Here is a 20,445-nt window from a genome sequence, read left to right as displayed (position 1 = left end):
TTGGAAAGGACACATAGGACACAAATCACGTGAATACACAACCGTTGCTAACGCTACAGTTTGAAATGAACACGCCCGGCAAGACGACCTACTTATGACTTTACCCAACCCAATGATGAGAAATTCCGAACAATGACTTACTGACCATGCAACCTACTTCCATAAATGCACATTGTTATGTAACGTAAAATTACGTTACAGACGGTGTTTGCATTTTGTGCAAAAAAACGCTGCAATTGTTAGACATGGTTATCGATAAAACCTGAAAGGTTATTAGGTATTGCGTCCATGCAAAAGGTGAATAAATTAATGTGCTTCCATATGTGAGCGACATGTTTGGACTTCGACTCGAGCCAACAAATATTACGTGACAGTAAATGTTTACTTTTGGGCGAGCAAACAAAGGCCACGTATCATTTTCCAGGCAAATGTGTAAGCTCGAGGCACTAATGTTTTTTATCTAGTTGTAGTTGGATTATTAGAACCCAATTATTTGTGTGTGGTGTTCAATAATGCTTTCAACATCACTTAGCAAGAAAATAGGCATTAACTTTCAAACTGGTTAGCTTAGTTTTGGATCAACCATCTTTGAATCAGACTTAATGCGACAAGTAGGTTTTAATGGTAAAACAGATTTTGTTAAACTATGATCTTTGATTGTCTGCCCAGACTGTGTTTTAAAGTATTAACATGACTATGCAAACTTGGTAATTACCCAATGGAGGAGACTAAACCAAATTCTTCAGAGCAAAATATTAACTGTGAGGTAAGCAGTATATATTTATTTTTTATAAAAAAAAAATCATAAAACATTTGTGACATGTTTAGAATCTTCATATTGGAACTAAAGAGCACCACCATCAAAATGAATTTCATTTTGTACAAAAAATTGAAAATCAGCAAATCGTCCAAAACATTCAACGTAACGTTCAAATTGCTGGACCAAGTGCACAACAAGCTTTGGAAGCAGTTCCCGAACAAAGTTGGTACTGGTTATAAAAATCACATGTTAAAAATGTATTTATTTGTATCAGAGCTATTTGGGTAATTGTCACAAAACACGAAAATTAGCATGCTAAGGTGCTTTCACTTACTAAAGTAGTTTCACAATTTAACAGTCAGCATGTGATGATGTTTTTGGTCCAAGGTGTGCATCCATTCATCAAACATTGTTTGTTTTCAGACAGGACAAATAGAGAAGCAATCAATGAAGTGGTTCAGTACCAAAAGAAACGCTTGGAGGCAAATGTTTTGTTACCTGCTCAGTTAAAATCCACTGCAATTGACCTTCCAGTTGTGTATCCTACCTTCATAGCAACCCAGATTTATGATGGGGTAAAAGATGCAAGTGAAGTATTTAAATCCTCAACAGTAAAATCTTTCGGTAGAAAATTGCAAAAAAGCCATAATGTGCCTTTCAATGACTTAGTTAAGTTGGTGAACGAAAAAAGGTTCACTGCACTAATTGGGCAATCTGGGTGTGGCAAAACCACTACATCCAAAATGTTGGTAAGGGCTGTTAGTGACCTGGTTCCAATCCATTTGCGATTCATGAACCTGGGATACAGTGACAAGCTTACTGCACGGCAGCTTTTTATGGATTATCTTTTTCCTCGTCTTAAAACCAGCACTAAAGAAAATGCTTTTGCATGGATGCTTGACAATCCAGAAAAATGTGTTTTTATTATGGATGGTTATGATCAGGCTGTTTGGAGTCTTGTTAATGTAAAACCAATAAATGCTTCTTATGACACACCACTGTTTATTCAACAGCTAGTAGCTAATCTTTGCAGCAAAAAGTTTTTTGAGGAGTCCAGGCTCATCTTCACTTCAAGACCCCATGCAATGATCACCATTCCGTCTGAGTTACGTCCAGATGTCACCATTTACATTCAAGATCTTTCAACTGAGAGCATGAAAAAGTTGTTCGATGCCTATGCTGGAGAAAAGAGTGAACAACTCTGGAATATATTAAACACAAAAGCCCCCCAGTTACTTCATTTATGTCATAATCCCATTCTATTACAGTTTATAGTAATTGTGGGTCTGTACAGCAGTGCTGATGACCTCAATTCTGTAACTACTGTTACTGGACTTTTTATGGCAATCCTTGAGCATTTAAGGCATTCAAATCATGCCAGAGGCTTAGATATCAACAATCTATGGGAACCGCTTGGCAGAATGGCCTATAAGGGTATGCTACGAAGGAGTGTGGTCTTTACTATGGAAAACCTCAAAGAAGAAGGCCTTGATGACATGGATGCTCAAGATTTTGTGATAGTCGTGGCTCGTCAACTTGGATTTAATCAATGCCTGTTTGATGGTGACAAAATTATATATTTTTGCCACCAGTTGTTCCAGGAGATTTTCACGGCCAAGTATATCAGCACCTACATGCCAGAGGAAGAGTTTGAGAAAATGATCGATGATGTGGTAGCTGGAGGTCAATGGAGTATGGTTAGGAGGTTTTTATGTGGTCTCATGCTGGGAAAAAGTACCAACCGAAGTATGAGCTTTGCTTTTGAGCTTATGTATACAATAAAGGAAATGTTTATAAAAATATTATTAAACTTTTTAATGTTGATAAAAAAAGGCTAAACCTTTATGTCCACCAATACCATATTCTTAAGTACTGTTTTTGTTTAGAAAAATCATCCATATTTCTGAACAAAATGATGGAACATGTCAATGGAATTATTACAAGACTGAACAGAACTTTTTGGCCACCAGGTAATGTTTATGTTAAAATAGAAAAATACTTGCTAGTCTACCAGCTAGCATGTGCCATGGGCACCAGCTGCACTGATGAGACCTTACAGGTCGAAACAGTGTGTACACCTGTCTGCAGAAAAATACTTGTTTTAGAGAAAAATTGGGTATAATCATTGAAACAGTCCAATTCATGGATCTGTAACAAATTTGCAATCCTGCACATAGACCAATAGCAATCCTACACATGAAACACCAATAAACTGCCTTAATCACAGAAAATTTTGTGTAACATCTGTCAGCCTACCCTTCCTTCTGATTCCGCACTTTCTCAAAACAAACTTATAATCACAGTCACTTTGAAATGTTTGTTGTGGATGTTTTTTTATAGGAATTTAGAACAATCTCTTTGTAACACAACGTTCGGTATTACTTAATCGCTTTTATTAATTTTTTTCAGAACTGAAAGAGTGGCTTGTTGATTTATTGGAAGTTTCTGATGAGTGGGTCAATAAATTGGTCTGCAGTATTCCTGCTCGCTTTCCATTTAATGTGCACAATCATGACACAAATATCACAATTCATGCTATTACGAGGATTTTATCTAAGTTTCAGCAGCCAGTGTTTCGTGTTAGCATTATCGAAGATAAATGGATCAAGCGTTTATTGCCAGCATTACAGGGAATGCAGTGCAAGGTAATTATAATCGAATGTTTTTTTGTGGTGACTGTTAAAATATGTTGTATTTTTACTTTATTAAAATTTGGTATCATTGTTATTTACCAGTTCAGCTACCAACTGATGATGACTGTAATTGTCAGTAAAAAATCCTGGTAACTGTTGTTTGTTGTGTTTGACAGATTAATACACTCCAAATATCAGACTGCCCAATACTAGGGGAACAGATTGAGTATATTTTACCACATGTTGGAAGAAGTGATAAATTAACCCTTCAATCGTGTAACTTAAAAGATGTGAGCAAAGTTTCAGAACAAATAAGGAAAAGAGATTCCAAGGTTTGTATATTTGTACACAAGTAAACTGAGGACCGTGTAGACATGACAAAAATAGGTAAAGTTTTAAGTTTACTATAAATCAAGGTTGTTATGTTATTTATTTTGTGTTGTCTGTTCCTTTTCACACTAAATAGGTGTAAAAAATAATGTTACTTCATACTAGTGGTCCAAGAAAAACACATTCACGGGAGAGTTTCATGGCCTAAAAAGTTTGGGAAACCCTGTTATCCAAAATCTTTCAAAGGAACCTCAGTTTATACATAGATTTTTTTTTAGATTTTGAAAATTATCTTTTAACTATGAGCCAAATGTACATGCCAGTGCTTATTAGAGATTAAAAGATACATAAAATTGCTTGACTACTATAAATAGTAGTGATGCACCGAAACAGCAATTCTTTAATTTGGCCGAAACCGAATATTCGGCAATAGTTGCCGAATAAATTCGGCCGAATTAACCAAAACTAATTTTATTATCCATCTCTTTAAACGCAATAAATTTAAACAAACATGTGCTGGATTGGATCTATTCCTATCATACAGCCTTTTATTTTCACTTAAAGAATAACCTTGACTGCTGTACCAAATGCTTAAAGTTGATTTTCATCATTTCTGTGACAGTAAACAAATAAAACGAACACAATCGTACAGTTTGAACAATGATTCTAATCTATACTAAACTTTGCGTATAAGCGTTGCATGCAGTATAAGAGTTTCATTTTCCGAAACGGAATAATTATAAAAACCTCAGTTTCGGTGCATCCCTAATAAAAAGAAGTTATACAATTACAGATGCATTGTCTAGAACTGCACAACAATCCAATTTGTGATGATGGTTTACAAGAACTTGCAGCTTGTGTAGATAAAACTGATGCCTTGCTGTTAGAAAAGTGCCAAGTGTCCAAAGTGGGGCCACTAACTGACTCTATTGTGGCAAAGAAATGCATGGTAGTCCCAAAAATTTATGTTTGATGTTAACTCAGTTACTCATGGATTATAATTTGTAATCTTTAAAATGATTTGATTTGTTTTTTACCAACATTTATTTATCTAAAACTTATTGTATGCATGAAACAAACTGTTTACTTTATTTTTTAGCTTACCCGACTTGCGCTTTCAAATAACCCAATTGGAAATGATGGAATAAAACTTCTTGCACAATGTGTTTTTTACATACAGGAGTTGTTTCTTGGGGGTTGTGGAATAACCGATTTAAAACCTCTGACTGTAACTATGTTACAACAACAGACCAAGGTGCGATTTACTTGTACATTGTTGTATTAATGGCTTCAGGATAGTTTTTATTGTTTTGTGTACATCAAGTTATATACCCCCATTTGCAATACAATAGAATGTTCTGTTTTAGATTAAGAAACTTATTCTTCCCAGCAACTATATTGGTAATGAAGGAATCAATCAGTTATCTTTATTTATTCATAAACTTATGTTTTTGGATGTACAAGATTGTGGTATAACTGAATTATCTACATTCTGCAACGCCATTAAATGTCGCAAGTCAAAGGTAAACAATTCCAAAAACCATGATTCAGATTATTTTAAAAACCTTTAAATTAATGTTTGCTGCTTTTTTGGGGGTGATGGATTTTTCACACTAGGCTGTGGTTTTTAACCTGTGGGTCATGACAATCATGGGGTCGCTAAGTAAAGCTTTGAGATTTTTGTTATACAACAATGTTTCACAGATTTGTCTGCATGATATTTATCAAATTACCTTTGTCGGCAATTGCTTGAATCTAAGGTGAATTAAGTTACTGGGATTATTTCATTGACCAGATCTTTGAGAATTATTTTTGTTCAGAAAACACTGTGACATGTTTTGCTGCAATTTTATAAGTGGGTCACAGATTAGATCAATTTGCTTTTTGGGGTTGTAATATGAAAAAGTGAAAAAGCACAGATCTAAAGTTATCGATGGATTTATATTTTTTTAATGCTTACTTTTGTTAAGATGGAGTTTGTTGGCTTGCGCCAAAATGCCATTGGAATTGATGGGGCTGTCCACCTTTCCACCTGCTTGAGTAAGATTGAAACATTATTTGTCTCCAAAATGGATGTGACTGAAGAAGGCATGCATAGACTGGTAAGATTTCATTCATAAAAAAGTGAATTAATGATAGAGTGGACTCTGGATAGGGATATTTTATTTAATTATATTGAATTCGGTCAACCCATAAACTCACTGACTGCGAACGATATTGGGAGGTCATGATTTGTAGGGCAGGTCACCAATGCAAAATAGGAATAATATTATAAAAAACTTTGCACCTGCAATTTGTAAATAATAACAATTAGGATTATGTGCAAAAGAGCCATAAAGGTCAATGTGACGTATAAGGTTTCTGCGCTGGCTTTTAGATTCAGGCACACAGGTTTACACTTTGTGGCACCTTACAATCATTTGTCGATCCGTTGGGTACTCAAATGGTTGCCAAAATAGATTTCTGTTGGGTTTCCCATTTGGTTCCCGGTGAAACACTAAATATCTTCTGTATTTCTTTTAAATTTTGATTCTTGACTTGGGAATTGCTTGTCTTGTCCTTAACAAATTTTGCATTTGAAACCCATTTTGAAAAGTTTGTGCTAAAACTGTATGTTCTTGTTTTGTAGAATTCAGTCAATGATAAAAAACCTAGAGATGAACGTAAGTTGCTTGGTTTATTTTCTTTGTGAGTTACATGCAACTATGTTATTTTACCCTTTTCAGAAACCTGCATCAGTTACTTCGATATTCCTCTTTTCACTACAGGAATTAACCTTATACGTTCGCTGAAACCTTTGGATCCTCCGCAAGCATTCGTTGAACCCTGAGAATATAAAGAATAAGAAAAGCAAAAATAGCAATAACCTAATTAGAATAAACAAGCTTAAAACAAAACGGAATATAAATTAAAATCAATGTAACACAATTTTAATGAATTTGGGTTACTGTGTCCAAGCAAAGTCATTTTCCCATGCACGATGTTATGTTTTTTTGTTTTACTGCAACTAGAATGCAATGGTGTTCAAAGATTGTTTGGGGGAAAAAAGTCCGGGATTTTGAACTCGCATATTATTTCAGTTGGACGCCCGAGGTTGCTCTGTAAAGCATATTTAGCTCGTGGGAATGTTTTTTGATTGCATAACAGCACGAAACATATGTTTTTAAATGCCCTTTTCTGAAGCATAATGATGTCATGTATATGCTGATTGTTCACGTCAACCGTGACTACGAACGATTTTCAAATTCACGCAATTGCCCAGAAATTACTATCTAAACTCATGCGAGTACAAATAGTTGTCATGTTTACGGTTGCAATCCAACCTCCCCGTGCCTGCGTAACTCTCTGCAATTAATTTAAAAAAAAAAATGTGACTGAAAAAATGATGATTTTTTGTAAATTATTGGACGTTAGTCTAACCCCTGAAGCGAACCCATCGAATCTAGGTTAAGAACCACTGTTCTACAGCACTTTTTTTTGCTCCATTATTAGTTTTAAAGAAGGATAGGTTTGCAACATGTTTAACTAAAACACAGACGATAGCAAAGCCAACGCCTTATGCAAATACACGTTGGTTTGAACAAGCGCCTATTTTATGGGCGTCCTAAAAAAGACGTCACAAAGTATTTAGGAATACCCTTTTCATGGTTTTAAATCTACTTCTATAAGGTTGGCCCTATTTGATATTTCTAATATATGACTGCATACACCTGTCTTTTGGCTGTCTTTGCCAAGGTTTTTACCGATAGGCTACATGGTTGTAAGTTATGTGTCATTTGCGTTCGTCATTTATGTATGCTGTATTTTTTGCCATATTTTGGAGGCCCGGTCTTGAAAATAATGCCCAAGTGTAACTTGTATTGTAAAAAAAGGTTGGAGCTTGAATTTGCTATGTACCATATATTTCTACCCTCTCATAACTTTCATATTTATCATGGATCTTGTCATATAATATTTGTCAATGAATCACTTTTGTTCCAAATAACTTTTGTTCTGAATTCAATGATTATGAAATGGCTTTAATCATGTTGGTAGGTGCAGTGTATTGAAAATAATTGTTTAATATAAACAAGAATGTAAAGATGTAGTTTGTTGCATTCCACTATAGTGTGTATTTTTGCTGTTTTTCAATGCACTATATTATAGATTGCAGCTTTCAAGCAAGTTGCGTTCATATTTGTATCTGTTATTTGTGTACTTTGTGATCACGTTTCCAGTTCTCTTTGTATGATTTTGTTTTATACGCATGCAATGTATGTAAAAGTGATTTAACTTAGATTGTGCTTGTTTGTGTAGCATCCCCATTTGAAAACTTTAAATGTACAATTTTTATGTTCGCATTAGTTTTCGTGAGCAGCAAATCATGTTCAACTTTAATCGACTTGTATTTGTTCCGTCATAAAGCTATTGAAAATTTTATGACTTCTGCATAAGGTTTTCCCCAAACAGGGGGTATTTGATGATATGTAGGACCAAGGCAAGGCTATTTCAACACAAGGCAAGCTTTATTTGTTTTGCCCGTTGCGCAACATTTAATGATGTTAATTTCTGCAAGCCAAATATGTTAATCAAACAAAATACTGTTTACAGTAAATCTCTCGGCAAACTTATCAAGTGTAAATCATAAGGTTTACAGGCATTGCAGCCACAGCTGAATCAGCCACAAAATTAGTGGCAATTTTCTAGGTGCAGGAGCGGTACGGCATGAAAAACACAAATTGATTGCATAAAGAATGCGTGTTGCTAATGACCGAACATTTACTTGTAGATGCGGAGACCAGGCAGCAACACACCCCCTGGTTGGATTCAGGCCCCACGAGAGGGAGTGCAATCGGTGCGGCGCATCAAGGCCCGCGAACGGCATTGTTTTCTGTAAAGTTAGGATTTCCAGCGTAAAAGGCTGGATTTTATCTACAATTTAATGTAATGGTTGGAATACGCCGAGTCACTGTGCATGTTGGACAAGACTGAGATGGATTAACAGGGAAAAACCAACATTAAAAAATGCTGCGAGGTACACGTTCAAATGATGGTTAACAGGAAATGTGGTGCAGCCGATGTGGCTCACTAGGGCCCATTGGCATAACCACGTGGTGACCAAAAAGCCATGGACCTTTCCAAAGAGGTTTTAGGATGGGATTGTGTTGTTTTGTTATGACGTTGAGGTGGAGTCTCACAATATAAGAGATACCAACACGCATGGCATCGGAGTCCGGTTGGCCTACGATATTACAATAACTATTACTACATTATTAACATTGCTGTAAAGGATTTTGTCTACCTTTGCTTTTATTCTGCTGATTATCGATAAAATTATCCACATAAATAACTCTTAACTGGCAATTAAGTCAGTCAGTGAATATTAAGGGTGTCTCCAGTCGTCGTTTGTCGCCGGCGAAACGTAAACAATATATCTATACTTCCCACAGATAAGCATTTATTGGACTACCATCCAGTTAAAAAGTTAGCAGCTTGGATAGAATCGGCAGGGCCTTAGTGAAAAATTAATTTTTACAAAAAAAATAAATAACTTTTATTAATTTTTTTCAGGACTTAGGGAGTGGTTTGTTGATTTATTGGAAGTTTCTGATGAGTTGGTCAATAAATTGGTCAGCAGTATTCCTGCTTGCTTTTCATTTGATGTGAATGATGATGTCACAAACATCACAATTCATGCTATTACCAAGATTTTATCTAAGTTTCAGCGGCCTGTGTTTTCTGTTAACATTGTCAATGATAAATGGATCAAGCATTTATTGCCAACATTACAAGTATTGCAGTGCAAGGTAATTATAATCACACACTTCTTGTGGTGACTGTTAAAATATGTTTTATTTCTACTTTATTAAAATTTGGTATTACCATTATTTACCAGTTCAGCTACTAACTGACGATGACTGTAACTGTCAGTAAATAATCCTGGTAACTGTTGTTTGTTGTGTTTGACAGATTAATACACTCCAAATATTTAACTGCCCAACGCTAGAGGAATGGATTGAGTATATTTTACCACATGTTGGAAGAAGTGATGAATTAACCCTTGGATGGTGTAACTTAAAAGATGTGAGCAAAGTTTCAGAACAAATGAGGAAAAGAGATTCCAAGGTTTGTATATTTGTACACAAGCAAACTGGAGACCGTGAAGACATGACAAAAATGGGTGAAGTTTTGGGTTCAGTATAAATCAAAGTTGTTGAGTTATTTATTTTGTGCTGTCTGTTCCCTTTCAAACCAATTAGGTGTAAAAAATAATGTTACTTCATACTAGTGGTCCAAGAAAAACACACATTCACAGGTGTGTTTCATGGCCCGAAAAGTTTTGAAAACCCTTTCAAAAGAGACAAACATACATGCCAGTGCTTTATATAAGGTTAAAAGATAAATAAATTGCTTTATTACTATAAAAAGGACTTATGCAATTACAGATGCATTGTTTAAACCTGCATTACAATCCAATTTGTGATGATGGTTTACAAGAATTGGCAACTTGTGTAGATAAAACTGATGCCTTGGTGTTAAACAGTTGCCAGGTGTTCAACGTGGGGCCACTAACTGACTCTATTGTGGTGAAGGAATGCATGGTAATCCAAAAAAAAAATATGTTTGATGTTAATTTAGTAACTCATGGATTATAATTTGCAATCATTAAAATGACCTAATTTGTGCCTTTACCAACATTTATGTATCAAACACTTAATGTATGTATGAAACAAAATGCTTACTTTATTTTTTAGCTTACACGACTTGAGCTTTCAAATAACCCAATTGATAATGATGGAATGAAACTTCTTGCACAATGTGTTTTTTACATACAGGAGTTGTTTCTTGAGGGTTGTGGAATAACCGACTTGAAACCTCTGACTGTAACTATGTTACAACAACAGACCAAGGTGCGATTTACTTGTACATTGTTGTATTAATGGCTTCAGGATAGTTTTTATTGTTTTGTGTAAATCAAGTTATATACCCCCATTTGCAATACAATAGAATGTTCTGTTTTAGATAAAGAAACTTCTTCTTCCCAGCAACTATATTGGTAATGAAGGAATCAACCAGTTATCTTTATTTATTCATGAACTTATGTTTTTGGATGTGAAAAATTGTGGCATAACAGATGTATCTGTATTCTGCAACGCCATTAAATGTCGCAAGTCAAAGGTAAACAATTCCAAAAACCATGATTCAGATTATTTTAAAAACCTTTCAATTAGTGTTTGCTGCTTTTTTGGGGGTGATGGATTTTTCACACTAGGCTGTGGTTTTCAACCTGTGGGTCATAACAATCATGGGGTCGCTAAGCAAAGCTTTGAGATTTTTGTTATACAACGTTTCACAGATTTGTCTGCATGATATTTATGAAATTACCTTTGTCAGCAATTGCTTGAATCTAAGGTGAATTAAGTTACTGGGATTATTTGATTGACCAGATCTTTGAGAATTATTTTTGTTCAGAAAACACTGTGACATGGTTTGCTGCAATTTTATAATTGGGTCACAGATTAGATCAATTTGGTTTTTGGGGTTGTAATATGAAAAAGTGAAAAAGCACAGATCTAAAGTTATCGATGGATTTATATTTTTTTAATGCTTACTTTTGTTAAGATGGAGTTTGTTGGCTTGGAACAAAATGCCATTGGAATTGATGGGGCTGTCCATCTTTCCACCTGCTTGAGTAAAATTAAAAAATTAAGGGTCTCCCAAATGGATGTGACTGAAGAAGGCATTGATATACTGGTAATATTTCATTCATAAAAAAGTGAATTGATGATATAGTGAACTCTGGATAGGGATATTTTATTGAATTATATTGAATTCGGTCAACCCATAAACTGACTGACTGCGAACGATATTGGGAGGTCATGATTTGTAGGGCAGGTCACCAATGCAAAATAGGAATAATATAATAAAAAACTTTGCACCTGCAATTTGTAAATAATAACAATTAGGATTATGTGCAAAAGAGCCATAAAGGTCAATGTGACGTATAAGGTTTCTGCGCTGGCTTTTAGATTCAGGCACACAGGTTTACACTTTGTGGCACCTTACAATCATTTGTCGATCCATTGGGTACTCAAATGGTTGCCAAAATAGATTTCTGTTGGGTTTCCCATTTGGTTCCCGGTGAAACACAAGTTTGTGCTAAAACTGTATGTTCTTGTTTTGTAGAAATCAGTCATTGATAAACAACCTAGAGATGAACGTGAGTTGCTTGGTTTATTTTTTTTGTGAGTTACATGCAACTATGTTATTTTACTCTTTTCAGAATCCTGCATCATTAACATCTATATTTCTATTTAGCTCGTGGGAATATTTTTTGATTGCATAACTGCACGAAACATATGTTTTTAAATGCCCTTTTCTGAAGCATAATGATGTCATGTATATGCTGATTGTTCACCTCAACCGTGACTACGAACGTTTTTTAAATTCACGCAATTGCCCAGAAATTACTATCTAAACTCATGCGAGTACAAATAGTTGTCATGTTTACAGTTGCAATCCAACCTCCCCGTGCCTACGTTACTCTCTGCAATTAATTTAAAAAAAAATGTGACTAAAAAAATGATGATTTTCTGTAAATCATTGGACCTTAGTCTAACCCCTGAAGCGTCCCCATCGAACCCAGGTTAAGAACCACTGTTCTACAGCACTTTTTTTGCTCCATTATTAGTTTTAAAGAAGAATAGGTTTGTTTAACTAAAACACAGGCGATAGCAAAGCCAACGCCTCATGCAAATAAACGTTGGTTTGAACAAGCGCGTGTTTTATGGGCATCCTAAAAAAGACGTCACAAAGTATTTAGGAATAGCTTTTTCATGGTTTTAAATCTACTTATATAAGGTTGGCCCTATTTGATATTTCTAATATATGACTGCATACACCTGTCTTTTGGCTGTCTTTGCCAAGGTTTTTACCGATAGGCTACATGGTTGCAAGTTCTGTGTCATTTGCGTTCGTCATTTATGTATGCTGTATTTTTTGCCATATTTTGGAGGCCCGGTCTTGAAAATAATGCCCAAGTGTAACTTGTATTGTAAAAAATGGTTGGAGCTTGAATTTGCTATGTACCATATATTTCTACCCTCTCATAACTTTCATATCTATCATGGATCTTGTCATATAATATTTGTCAATGAATCATTTTTGTTCCAAATAACGTTTGTTCTAAGTTCAATGATTATAAAATGGCTTTAATCGTGTTGGTAGGTGCAGTTTATTAAAATTACTTGTTTAATATGAACAAGAATGTAAAGATGTAGTTTGTTGCATTCCACTGTAGTGTGTATTTGTGCTGTTTTCTATTGCATTATACTATAGTTTGCAGCTTTCAAGCAAGTTGCGTTTATATTTGTATCTGTTATTTGTGTACTTTGTGATCATGATTCCAGTTCTCTTTGTATGATTTTGTTTTATACGCATGCAATGTATGTAAAAGTGATTTAACTTAGATTGTACTTGTTTGTGTAGCGTCGCCATTTGAAAACTTTAAATGTACAATTTTTATGTTCGCATTAGTTTTCGTGAGCAGTAAATCATGTTCAACTTTAATCGACTTGTATTTGTTCCGTCATAAAGCTATTGAAATTTTGTGACTTCTGCATAAGGTTTTCCCCAAACAGGGGGTATTTGATGATATGTAGAACCAAGGCAAGGCTATTTCAACACAAGGCAAGCTTTATTTGTTTCGTCCGTTGCGCAACATTTCATTATGTTAATTTCTGCAAGCCAAATATGTTAATCAAACAAAATACTGTTTACAGTAAATCTCTCGGCAAACTTATCAAGTGTAAATCATAAGGTTTACAGGCATTGCAGCCACAGCTGAATCAGCCACAATATTAGTGGCAATTTTCTAGGTGCTTGAGCGGTACGGCATGAAAAACACAAATTGATTGCATAAAGAATGCGCGTTGCTAATGACCGAACATTTACTTGTAGATGCGGAGACCAGGCAGCATCACACCCCCTGGTTGGATTCAGGCCCCACGAGAGGGAGTGCAATCGGTGCGGCGCATCAAGGCCCGCGAACGGCATTGTTTTCTGTAAAGTTAGGATTTCCAGCGTAAAGGCTGGATTTTATGTACAATTTAATGTAATGGTTGGAATACGCCGAGTTACTGTGCATGTTGGACAAGACTGAGATGGATTAACAGGGAAAAAACCAATATTAAAAAATGCTGCGAGGTACACGTTCGAATGATGGTTAACAGGAAATGGGGTGCCGCCGATGTGGCTCACTAGGGCTCATTGGCATAACCACGTGGTGACCAAAAGCCATGGACCTTTCCAAAGAGGTTTTAGGGATGTTTTTTTATTTTTGTTGTTGTTTTGTTATGACGTTGAGGTGGAGTCTCACAATACAAGAGATACCAACACTCATGGCATCGGAGTCCGGTTGGCCTACGATATTACAATAACTATTACTACATTATTAACATTGTTGTAAAGGATTTTGTCTACCTTTGCTTTTGTTCTGTTGATTATCGATAAAATTATCCACATAAATAACTCTTAACTGGCAATTAAGTCAGTGAATATTAAGGGTGTCTCCAGTCGTCGTTTGTCTCCGGCGAAACGTAAACAATATATCTATACTTCCCACAGATAAGCATTTATTGGACTACCATCCAGTTAAAAAGTTAGTAGCTTGGATAGAAACGGCACTCTTTACAATTTATTTATTGGCAGTCATGGTAATGTTAGTTTTGATCCTGTTGGTGTTTGAGGCCGCGTTTCAAATCTGACGATAACGCGTTGAAGTTTCGCTTTGCTCAAATAAAAATCTCCAGTCTCCAAATCTCTAACCTCTCACTGCAACAACAGTAAATGTGCGAATATGATGGCTATGGGATTGTGTAATACTTAGTACTACCTATGGACCTTCAATGAACAAAATATGCGCAGCTCTCGATACATATTATAAGACGGAAGAAATTTAACCTTGGTACGCCATAAATTGGTTGTATTGCATGGCCCTTTTAGCGGTGTATTACACATGTGGCCAAAGTGGAAGAAAACTATGTGAAAAAATTCATCTAAATAAATCATACAAACTTGTCTGCACACAAAACTATATCTGCACATGCTTCTGACTGTGGTGTTGGATCAAACATACATCATTAGACGTGAACCAGTATTTTATCACACAAACATTAACTTTTTCAATACAAACAAAGTTTTAATACAACCTACTGTGGCAAGGCAATGAATTTAACGTAAAAAACTGCAGACCTTTTTGTAATCGAACCAAAATTAACCGCTAGATGTCGTCGTGTTATCATGCACCGAGCAGCAGAGAAACTATTATAAAAAGTTAATAAAACTTGGTGACCTTGTAATTTACTTCTTTGTAAAAGTAATTCCGTGCGTCTGCCACGAAACTCAGTCTGATTTACCTACTAAAAAAAATAAACCTTCCTAACTTGATTCTTCAAGGAAAACAAAAGTTTGATAAACGCGTTGAAACATTGTTTCGTTATAACGATAAGCATCTACACAATCGTATCAGAAACACTTAGCACTCGCACAACAAACGTAACAAAGCAAGTCAGAAGGGAAAATTGAGAGAATGCAAAGCGCTTCAATAAATTGTACAAAGTGTCATCAATATTAGGTGAAATTGTCCACACCTTGCTGGTGACAAACCTCACATAAATAGATTTTTTACTGCATTTTGATAAAACGGAAGGTTCACGCTTGCATGGTGCAGAGATATTACAATCACAGGTTATATGTAGACACTATTTCTATCAATGTTTGAATATTTACTGTCTCTTGAAAGTTGAACGGTTGGTGGAATGTAAGTATGTGGCAATGGTGCATTGTTTGCAGCGTGGGAGCGACTCGTAGTGCGACGTCGACGGCGCACAGTGTGTAAAATAAATAGTACGAAAATAGAATGGGTCGCATTAAGGGGATGCTAAGGTTGCATCCGTACATGGGATACAACTGACAAAGTATTTGGCTACAACGATTTCATCGGTATCGCTTGAAGCGCTTGTTTTTTTACAAAATCCCTTCCTGTTGCGCTTTTCAATTGAAATAGTCATAAAAAAAAGCTGAACCGGCAGCAATTCTCAACCTTCTCCTTTTTCAAGCTTCACCCATCCGTATTTGCTGTGGATTTTCACAATGCGCCTAAATTCGACCTCGGCGCGCTTTTTCGTGAGTTTGTGCTGTTTGCGCTTTTGGTGCTTGCTAATAACAGCGCCACCGTGCGATAGGGAAGCCGCGACTTGAACGAGAAGCGCCTCCACGGTGTAGGCGCTGGACCAGCCCTGGTGGGTGAGGATTTCGAGGCAGATGGCTCCACCGTTCATGACAAAACCGTTCTCGATGTAGGGGCTGACCAAGCGCACGAAAGGGGGTGAAAATGGAAAATCAGTCGGGAAAGTGATGCGGAAAGTAACGCATTCTACACCGAATTCCTGCATGGATTGCCAGAGTTGTGAAGATTCGTCGAACTTGTAGAAGCGGACTTCCCATTCTTGGAGGTCGCTTCCCGGCTCATCAGAGTTCCCGTTTCCACAGGGTTCCACTTCAAATGTTCCTTCGCTCTCTTCGCTGGCTTTTAGCAGAGTGCGGAGTTCTTTCATTAGGCGCTTGATGCTGCTCTGTTGAAGAAAACAATAGGAAGTGAGAATCAGGTTTAATTGCTCGAAACAAACAAAAAATCGTTTGATTCAAAACGAAACATTTTGATAATATATCTTTATCTGAAACCAAGTTAATTGTTACGTCTACTACTCTTTCATACGGCCATTGTCACTTAAAAACGTTTCACTGCATATCGCACCCAGGTGACTAAAGCAAAGTTTTCGCGTAGACGCAATTCTTAGTTAACTTTCTATCTAAAAAACTAGTCAAGCGAGAGAGGAGCAACTATAGACATACTACAGTTCTAAACAGCATAATTGGAGTCCAAGAAGCATGTATGAAATTACAATACACGTCCCATATAGGTTGGTATCGCTGAACAATGGCCAGAAGTTATCAGCCTAATTATATGACGCACGTGTAACTTATCCAAGTCCCAAGGGCTTGAATTATTCATGTCGAACCTTTCAGACCCTAACTCGCTCCTATGGGATTCAGCTACCTCTGTGCCGTGAGCCCGTTGGAAAAAAATCCTTATCCTGCTGTCAAAGGGCCATTTTGCCGCGTGCGCATTGAGCATTGCCTATTTTATTTCATGTCGTAAGGAAAACTCCAGTCACATTCATGAACATGTGAAGAGTTAAAAAAAATAATACATTTCTATTGCTTTTCGAAACTTTTGTTTTCAAAAGTATTTCAAAAGGAAAGTGAACTTGTGCAAAATGCTAACAGTTATATGATAAAGTTTACCTTTTTAAAATAAAGGTTGAAATACCTTGTTGTACCCATTTTGATGCAAATAACAATCAAAACTGTTTTTTGCGCACATCTGCTGCCACTCGTCATTAAAACCATAAAAACTTTTTTAAGGCATCTGTCGACGCAACAGGGGGGTCCGCTAATGCAACTTGTGCCAAACCGAATCGATATTCAAAAACTAATTAAAATTCGCCAGGCGCTCTGTGGGTAGTTCGATTGAATTAAGCGAAGACAAATGACAAAAAAACAAGACTTCTCTTAAAATTGTTGTGCAAAACAATGCATCTTCTTGTGAAGCAAAAGAGGATGTCTTTTATTGGAACAAATGCAACAAAACGGCATGTTTACCTTCTTATTCCCCTCATACGTTACCCCGCATTCGTTGCACAAAACACGACAAAATTATGCATGTTATCGAAAACCAAAGCACCAGTTTAATTAACGGTTGTGAGAAAGCTCCTTGGAATAAGCAACATCGGCAAAAGGACAGGTAAGACAGTAACAGCCATTCAGTCGGTAAAGGTCAATTTACCACATTGGTATTCAGCTTATTCAGAGGTAGCAAGCCTCGGCGCTGCATACGGGTTTTCGCCGTATGTTATGGCTTGCTCATTCATGACAGCAAGCTCATTTCAACAATGACGTTTAACAATAAAGCGAGCAACCAGCAAAATTGCGTGTTGTTTGTATCGATTGTTACCCCGTCGGCTGCAACATGTACAGGCATGAAATTTGACCTTTTATGATTATACGGCGTTGGCATTTGGATCCGAGGCCCCATTTGTGTGGCGTTATTTGATTTTTTTACGACGGCTGATAGAAAAATTGAACACAACTAACCGTGCTTCTCGTTTCGCGGAATGTTTCTTGAATTTTTTTGGACTCTTCTAGTGCTTCCTCGATACGCAAAGTCTTCAGTGTCTCCAATTCGCGCATGACGTCATCTTCGGTGTCATCGACGCACTCGAGCGTGTCCAGACTGTAGAATGGGTCTTCTGTTTCGATAGTGATTTGATGGTTGATTTGTTCGTTTTTTGTTGAATCGTCTGGTAATAAAATATGGGATGCTTACAGATGAAACGATTATGACGCAGATAATCATATTAAACGAGTTTCATTATGCCACATGGCACATAGATAACAACTACACCAATCGCGGTTTGTTTGTTGACAAACAAATCGGTTGACTTTGCTTTCAAAAGTACACCAACCGATATGCACGTAAGTGAGGTTATTTCCAATGATAAATTTGACACGGAATCGAAATGCCTGACAAAACCTATAGTGGGGAATATGGTTGTGTCTCGCCCAGCAAAAACCAATCAAAGAGCAACAAATATATTTGGTTTGTGTCAATAAAATCCAATATATTTTACAATAGCTTTCCGGTTCACAGAAGAAAGGCACAAACTCAAATAAACAGACAGATGTATTTGCGCATGTAATACGAAATTATTGATTGCATCGATCGAACAACAAGATTTAAAATAAAACTCACAAAAACTGTCTTTGCAAGTGCAGAATAGTGACATAGCATACGTTTTGTGTAAGTTCTTTACGCAGGTTTTTACTCAATATCAAATTATACCAATCCCAATTAGTTTTGTACGAACGGCAGGTTGCATCCACCTCAATTTTAAGCAAATTATAACGGGGTTATTGAATTTGATGGTGTTGGTACAAGTATGACGTCAGCGGTGACGTAAGCTGCGGGCATCGGTCCGTTTTGTCTGGGAACGTGGGGGACATTCGTGCGGGGTGTAATTGTCAACAATTAAGCACTATTCACCTCGAGTGCATTTCCGCCGTGAAAGCAACTACGCCATTAATTACACAAAAGCTAGTGGCAATTAATGACATCAGCGCTTGGCAAATGTTCTTCGGCTGTCGCGCTTTTGGTTATCTTGGCGTCGGCGTGTTTGAATTGGCTGCAATGATCAGATCATGCGGAAAACGGTGGCAACTGCACTGACACCAGAGGCACTTTCACCGCGCATTTCCTTGGCGGTTTACAGAACCTACAATGTGATAAAATCAAGAACCTCACCTCGAACAGGATTTCCATACGATTCTGTCGTCATTGTGTCGTCGCCAGTGACGTCACTCTTGGCGACCGGCTGAGACGATGTTGATGACGCCACACGCTGTAATCGCTTTATGAGGCGTCTGGCCATGCGTTGGACGGCGTTAGGCATGGTTGTCGCACAGTATTGCTTCTTTCCAACCACACACAAAGACCTACTCTAAAGTTTCGTTGTTATCTGTACAAAAACATGCAAAATTAAATTTGATTCAAATATACCGAAACTCAATGTTAGCTCAGTTTGACCCAGCAGTTTGGAGATAATACGAGGAATCTTAAAACCACCATAGGCTTTTTGTCTATACTGCATGCGTGAACAGCCTATTTGGCCGTCAATTGAAATCCTATATCGTCTGTCAAAACAATAACTCAGCAAGTAACTCGCGCCCGATAGCGTTTGGTCGTTGAGGTTCCACAGTCTGGGAAATGCGGCCCGGAGGCTATTGCAACGACGTCTGCGGCACATCCAGGCACACCTGCCCATTACTTTGAGATCTTCCCGCAATTGCGAGAGGCCTCGCGACGGACTTTGTCCAACCCTGTCTTTCTCACCGCTTGGGCCATTAATCTGGAACATATCGATGGCAAAGTACAGGCCACAAAAGGCAAAGTGGTGTTGCTTCCGCAGTGACGCACAACTTCCCGTTGCAATTAATGCGACTGAACACAAATGGACGGCACGTGGGTGAAAGACCGCTTTACACCCTGTGCTGTCAGTGAGAAAACTGACTAATACCCGTAAAAAGCTGACCTTATATTATTTTAAAGCATTCGACATTCACAGTCAACGTGGCATTTACCAACAGATAATAGCTTATCTGTTACCCACACATGGCCTTCTGCGCGTCAGTGTGCAACTCTTAAATTGTCACTGCTTCCTCTCCGTGATGGTGCACCACCATCTCTCTGCGTCAGCAACTGTTCAAAACTGATTGGCCTCGCATATCGTATTACAGGCAAATATAGAGATAACTGACAGTGAGGCCCATTCATCAATGCGAAAGTTCGGCAATTATGCACTGGTGGGGGTTATTTTGGGATCTTTGTCGGGCATGCTTCGCTTTTAAATCGGTTTGTGCTTATTGTTGCGCCTCGAAGAATTTGCATATCTGCCTGTAATCGACATTGTGACAGATATCACGCCCGCCGCTACAAATAGCAAAAAACTGCCCTTAGTGCAACAAACCTCATAATAAACGCCGTTTAAGAACCTAATCTTTATGATAACTCCCTGTTATATTTACATTTAAGTGAAATATTTTTCCTACCGACAACAGCTGAAT

The 20,445-nt window shown here is 37.2% G+C and overlaps 3 protein-coding genes across 4 annotated transcripts; 2 read left to right on the top strand and 1 right to left on the bottom strand.

The window, feature by feature from the left end:
* The first annotated feature begins 671 nt into the window (after nucleotides 1-671).
* Nucleotides 672-8,098, top strand: LOC145905468 (NACHT, LRR and PYD domains-containing protein 2-like). 2 transcript variants are annotated; one of them, XM_082992677.1, is made up of 13 exons: nucleotides 672-766; nucleotides 829-982; nucleotides 1,184-2,506; nucleotides 2,647-2,730; nucleotides 3,170-3,405; nucleotides 3,570-3,725; nucleotides 4,517-4,672; nucleotides 4,823-4,978; nucleotides 5,091-5,124; nucleotides 5,188-5,246; nucleotides 5,694-5,825; nucleotides 6,353-6,386; nucleotides 6,450-8,098. In XM_082992677.1, the coding sequence occupies exons 1-13, from the start codon at nucleotides 719-721 to the stop codon at nucleotides 6,551-6,553; spliced, it is 2,676 nt and encodes an 891-aa protein (XP_082848803.1). In that variant the 5' UTR covers nucleotides 672-718; the 3' UTR covers nucleotides 6,554-8,098. The 2 variants fall into 2 exon arrangements, with proteins under 2 accessions (XP_082848803.1, XP_082848802.1); XM_082992676.1 differs by having other exon boundaries at nucleotides 5,091-5,246.
* Nucleotides 8,099-8,469: 371 nt separating this feature from the next.
* On the top strand, nucleotides 8,470-13,266 carry LOC145907189 (ribonuclease inhibitor-like). The gene is made up of 9 exons (XM_082994621.1): nucleotides 8,470-8,557; nucleotides 9,274-9,509; nucleotides 9,673-9,828; nucleotides 10,149-10,304; nucleotides 10,458-10,613; nucleotides 10,726-10,881; nucleotides 11,326-11,457; nucleotides 11,890-11,923; nucleotides 11,987-13,266. Exons 1-9 carry the CDS (start codon nucleotides 8,470-8,472, stop codon nucleotides 12,019-12,021), a joined length of 1,149 nt encoding a protein of 382 aa, XP_082850747.1. The 3' UTR covers nucleotides 12,022-13,266.
* Nucleotides 13,267-15,185: 1,919 nt separating this feature from the next.
* On the bottom strand, nucleotides 15,186-19,336 carry LOC145906194 (ubiquitin-conjugating enzyme E2Q-like protein CG4502). Its single transcript, XM_082993613.1, has 3 exons — nucleotides 19,127-19,336; nucleotides 17,920-18,125; nucleotides 15,186-16,337 (listed from the first exon to the last, which is right to left on the bottom strand). Exons 1-3 carry the CDS (start codon nucleotides 19,272-19,274, stop codon nucleotides 15,801-15,803), a joined length of 891 nt encoding a protein of 296 aa, XP_082849739.1. The 5' UTR covers nucleotides 19,275-19,336; the 3' UTR covers nucleotides 15,186-15,800.
* Between the last annotated feature and the right edge of the window lie 1,109 nt (nucleotides 19,337-20,445).

The sequence above is a fragment of the Ascidia mentula genome, chromosome 6 (assembly GCF_947561715.1).
Source record: "Ascidia mentula chromosome 6, kaAscMent1.1, whole genome shotgun sequence".
Classification (NCBI taxonomy): domain Eukaryota; kingdom Metazoa; phylum Chordata; class Ascidiacea; order Phlebobranchia; family Ascidiidae; genus Ascidia; species Ascidia mentula.
The sequence above is the reverse complement of the archived record's forward strand: the minus strand, read 5'-3'. Positions and strand labels throughout refer to the sequence as shown.

What these genes read in the sequence shown, in the direction of transcription:
- LOC145905468 (XM_082992676.1), top strand. Translation starts at nt 719, where the DNA reads ATGGAGGAGACTAAACCAAATTCTTCAGAGCAAAATATTAACTGTGAG. An exon ending in AGCAAAATATTAACTGTGAG is followed by an intron (nt 767 to 828) that starts GTAAGCAGTATA and finishes TGACATGTTTAG; the next exon opens with AATCTTCATATTGGAACTAA. An exon ending in TTAAATGTCGCAAGTCAAAG is followed by an intron (nt 5,247 to 5,693) that starts GTAAACAATTCC and finishes ACTTTTGTTAAG; the next exon opens with ATGGAGTTTGTTGGCTTGCG.
- LOC145907189 (XM_082994621.1), top strand. Translation starts at nt 8,470, where the DNA reads ATGACCGAACATTTACTTGTAGATGCGGAGACCAGGCAGCAACACACC. An exon ending in TACAAGTATTGCAGTGCAAG is followed by an intron (nt 9,510 to 9,672) that starts GTAATTATAATC and finishes TGTGTTTGACAG; the next exon opens with ATTAATACACTCCAAATATT. An exon ending in TAAACAACCTAGAGATGAAC is followed by an intron (nt 11,924 to 11,986) that starts GTGAGTTGCTTG and finishes TACTCTTTTCAG; the next exon opens with AATCCTGCATCATTAACATC.
- LOC145906194 (XM_082993613.1), bottom strand. Translation starts at nt 19,274, where the DNA reads ATGCCTAACGCCGTCCAACGCATGGCCAGACGCCTCATAAAGCGATTA. An exon ending in GTATGGAAATCCTGTTCGAG is followed by an intron (nt 18,126 to 19,126) that starts GTGAGGTTCTTG and finishes TTTTATTACCAG; the next exon opens with ACGATTCAACAAAAAACGAA. An exon ending in TCCGCGAAACGAGAAGCACG is followed by an intron (nt 16,338 to 17,919) that starts GTTAGTTGTGTT and finishes TTTCTTCAACAG; the next exon opens with AGCAGCATCAAGCGCCTAAT.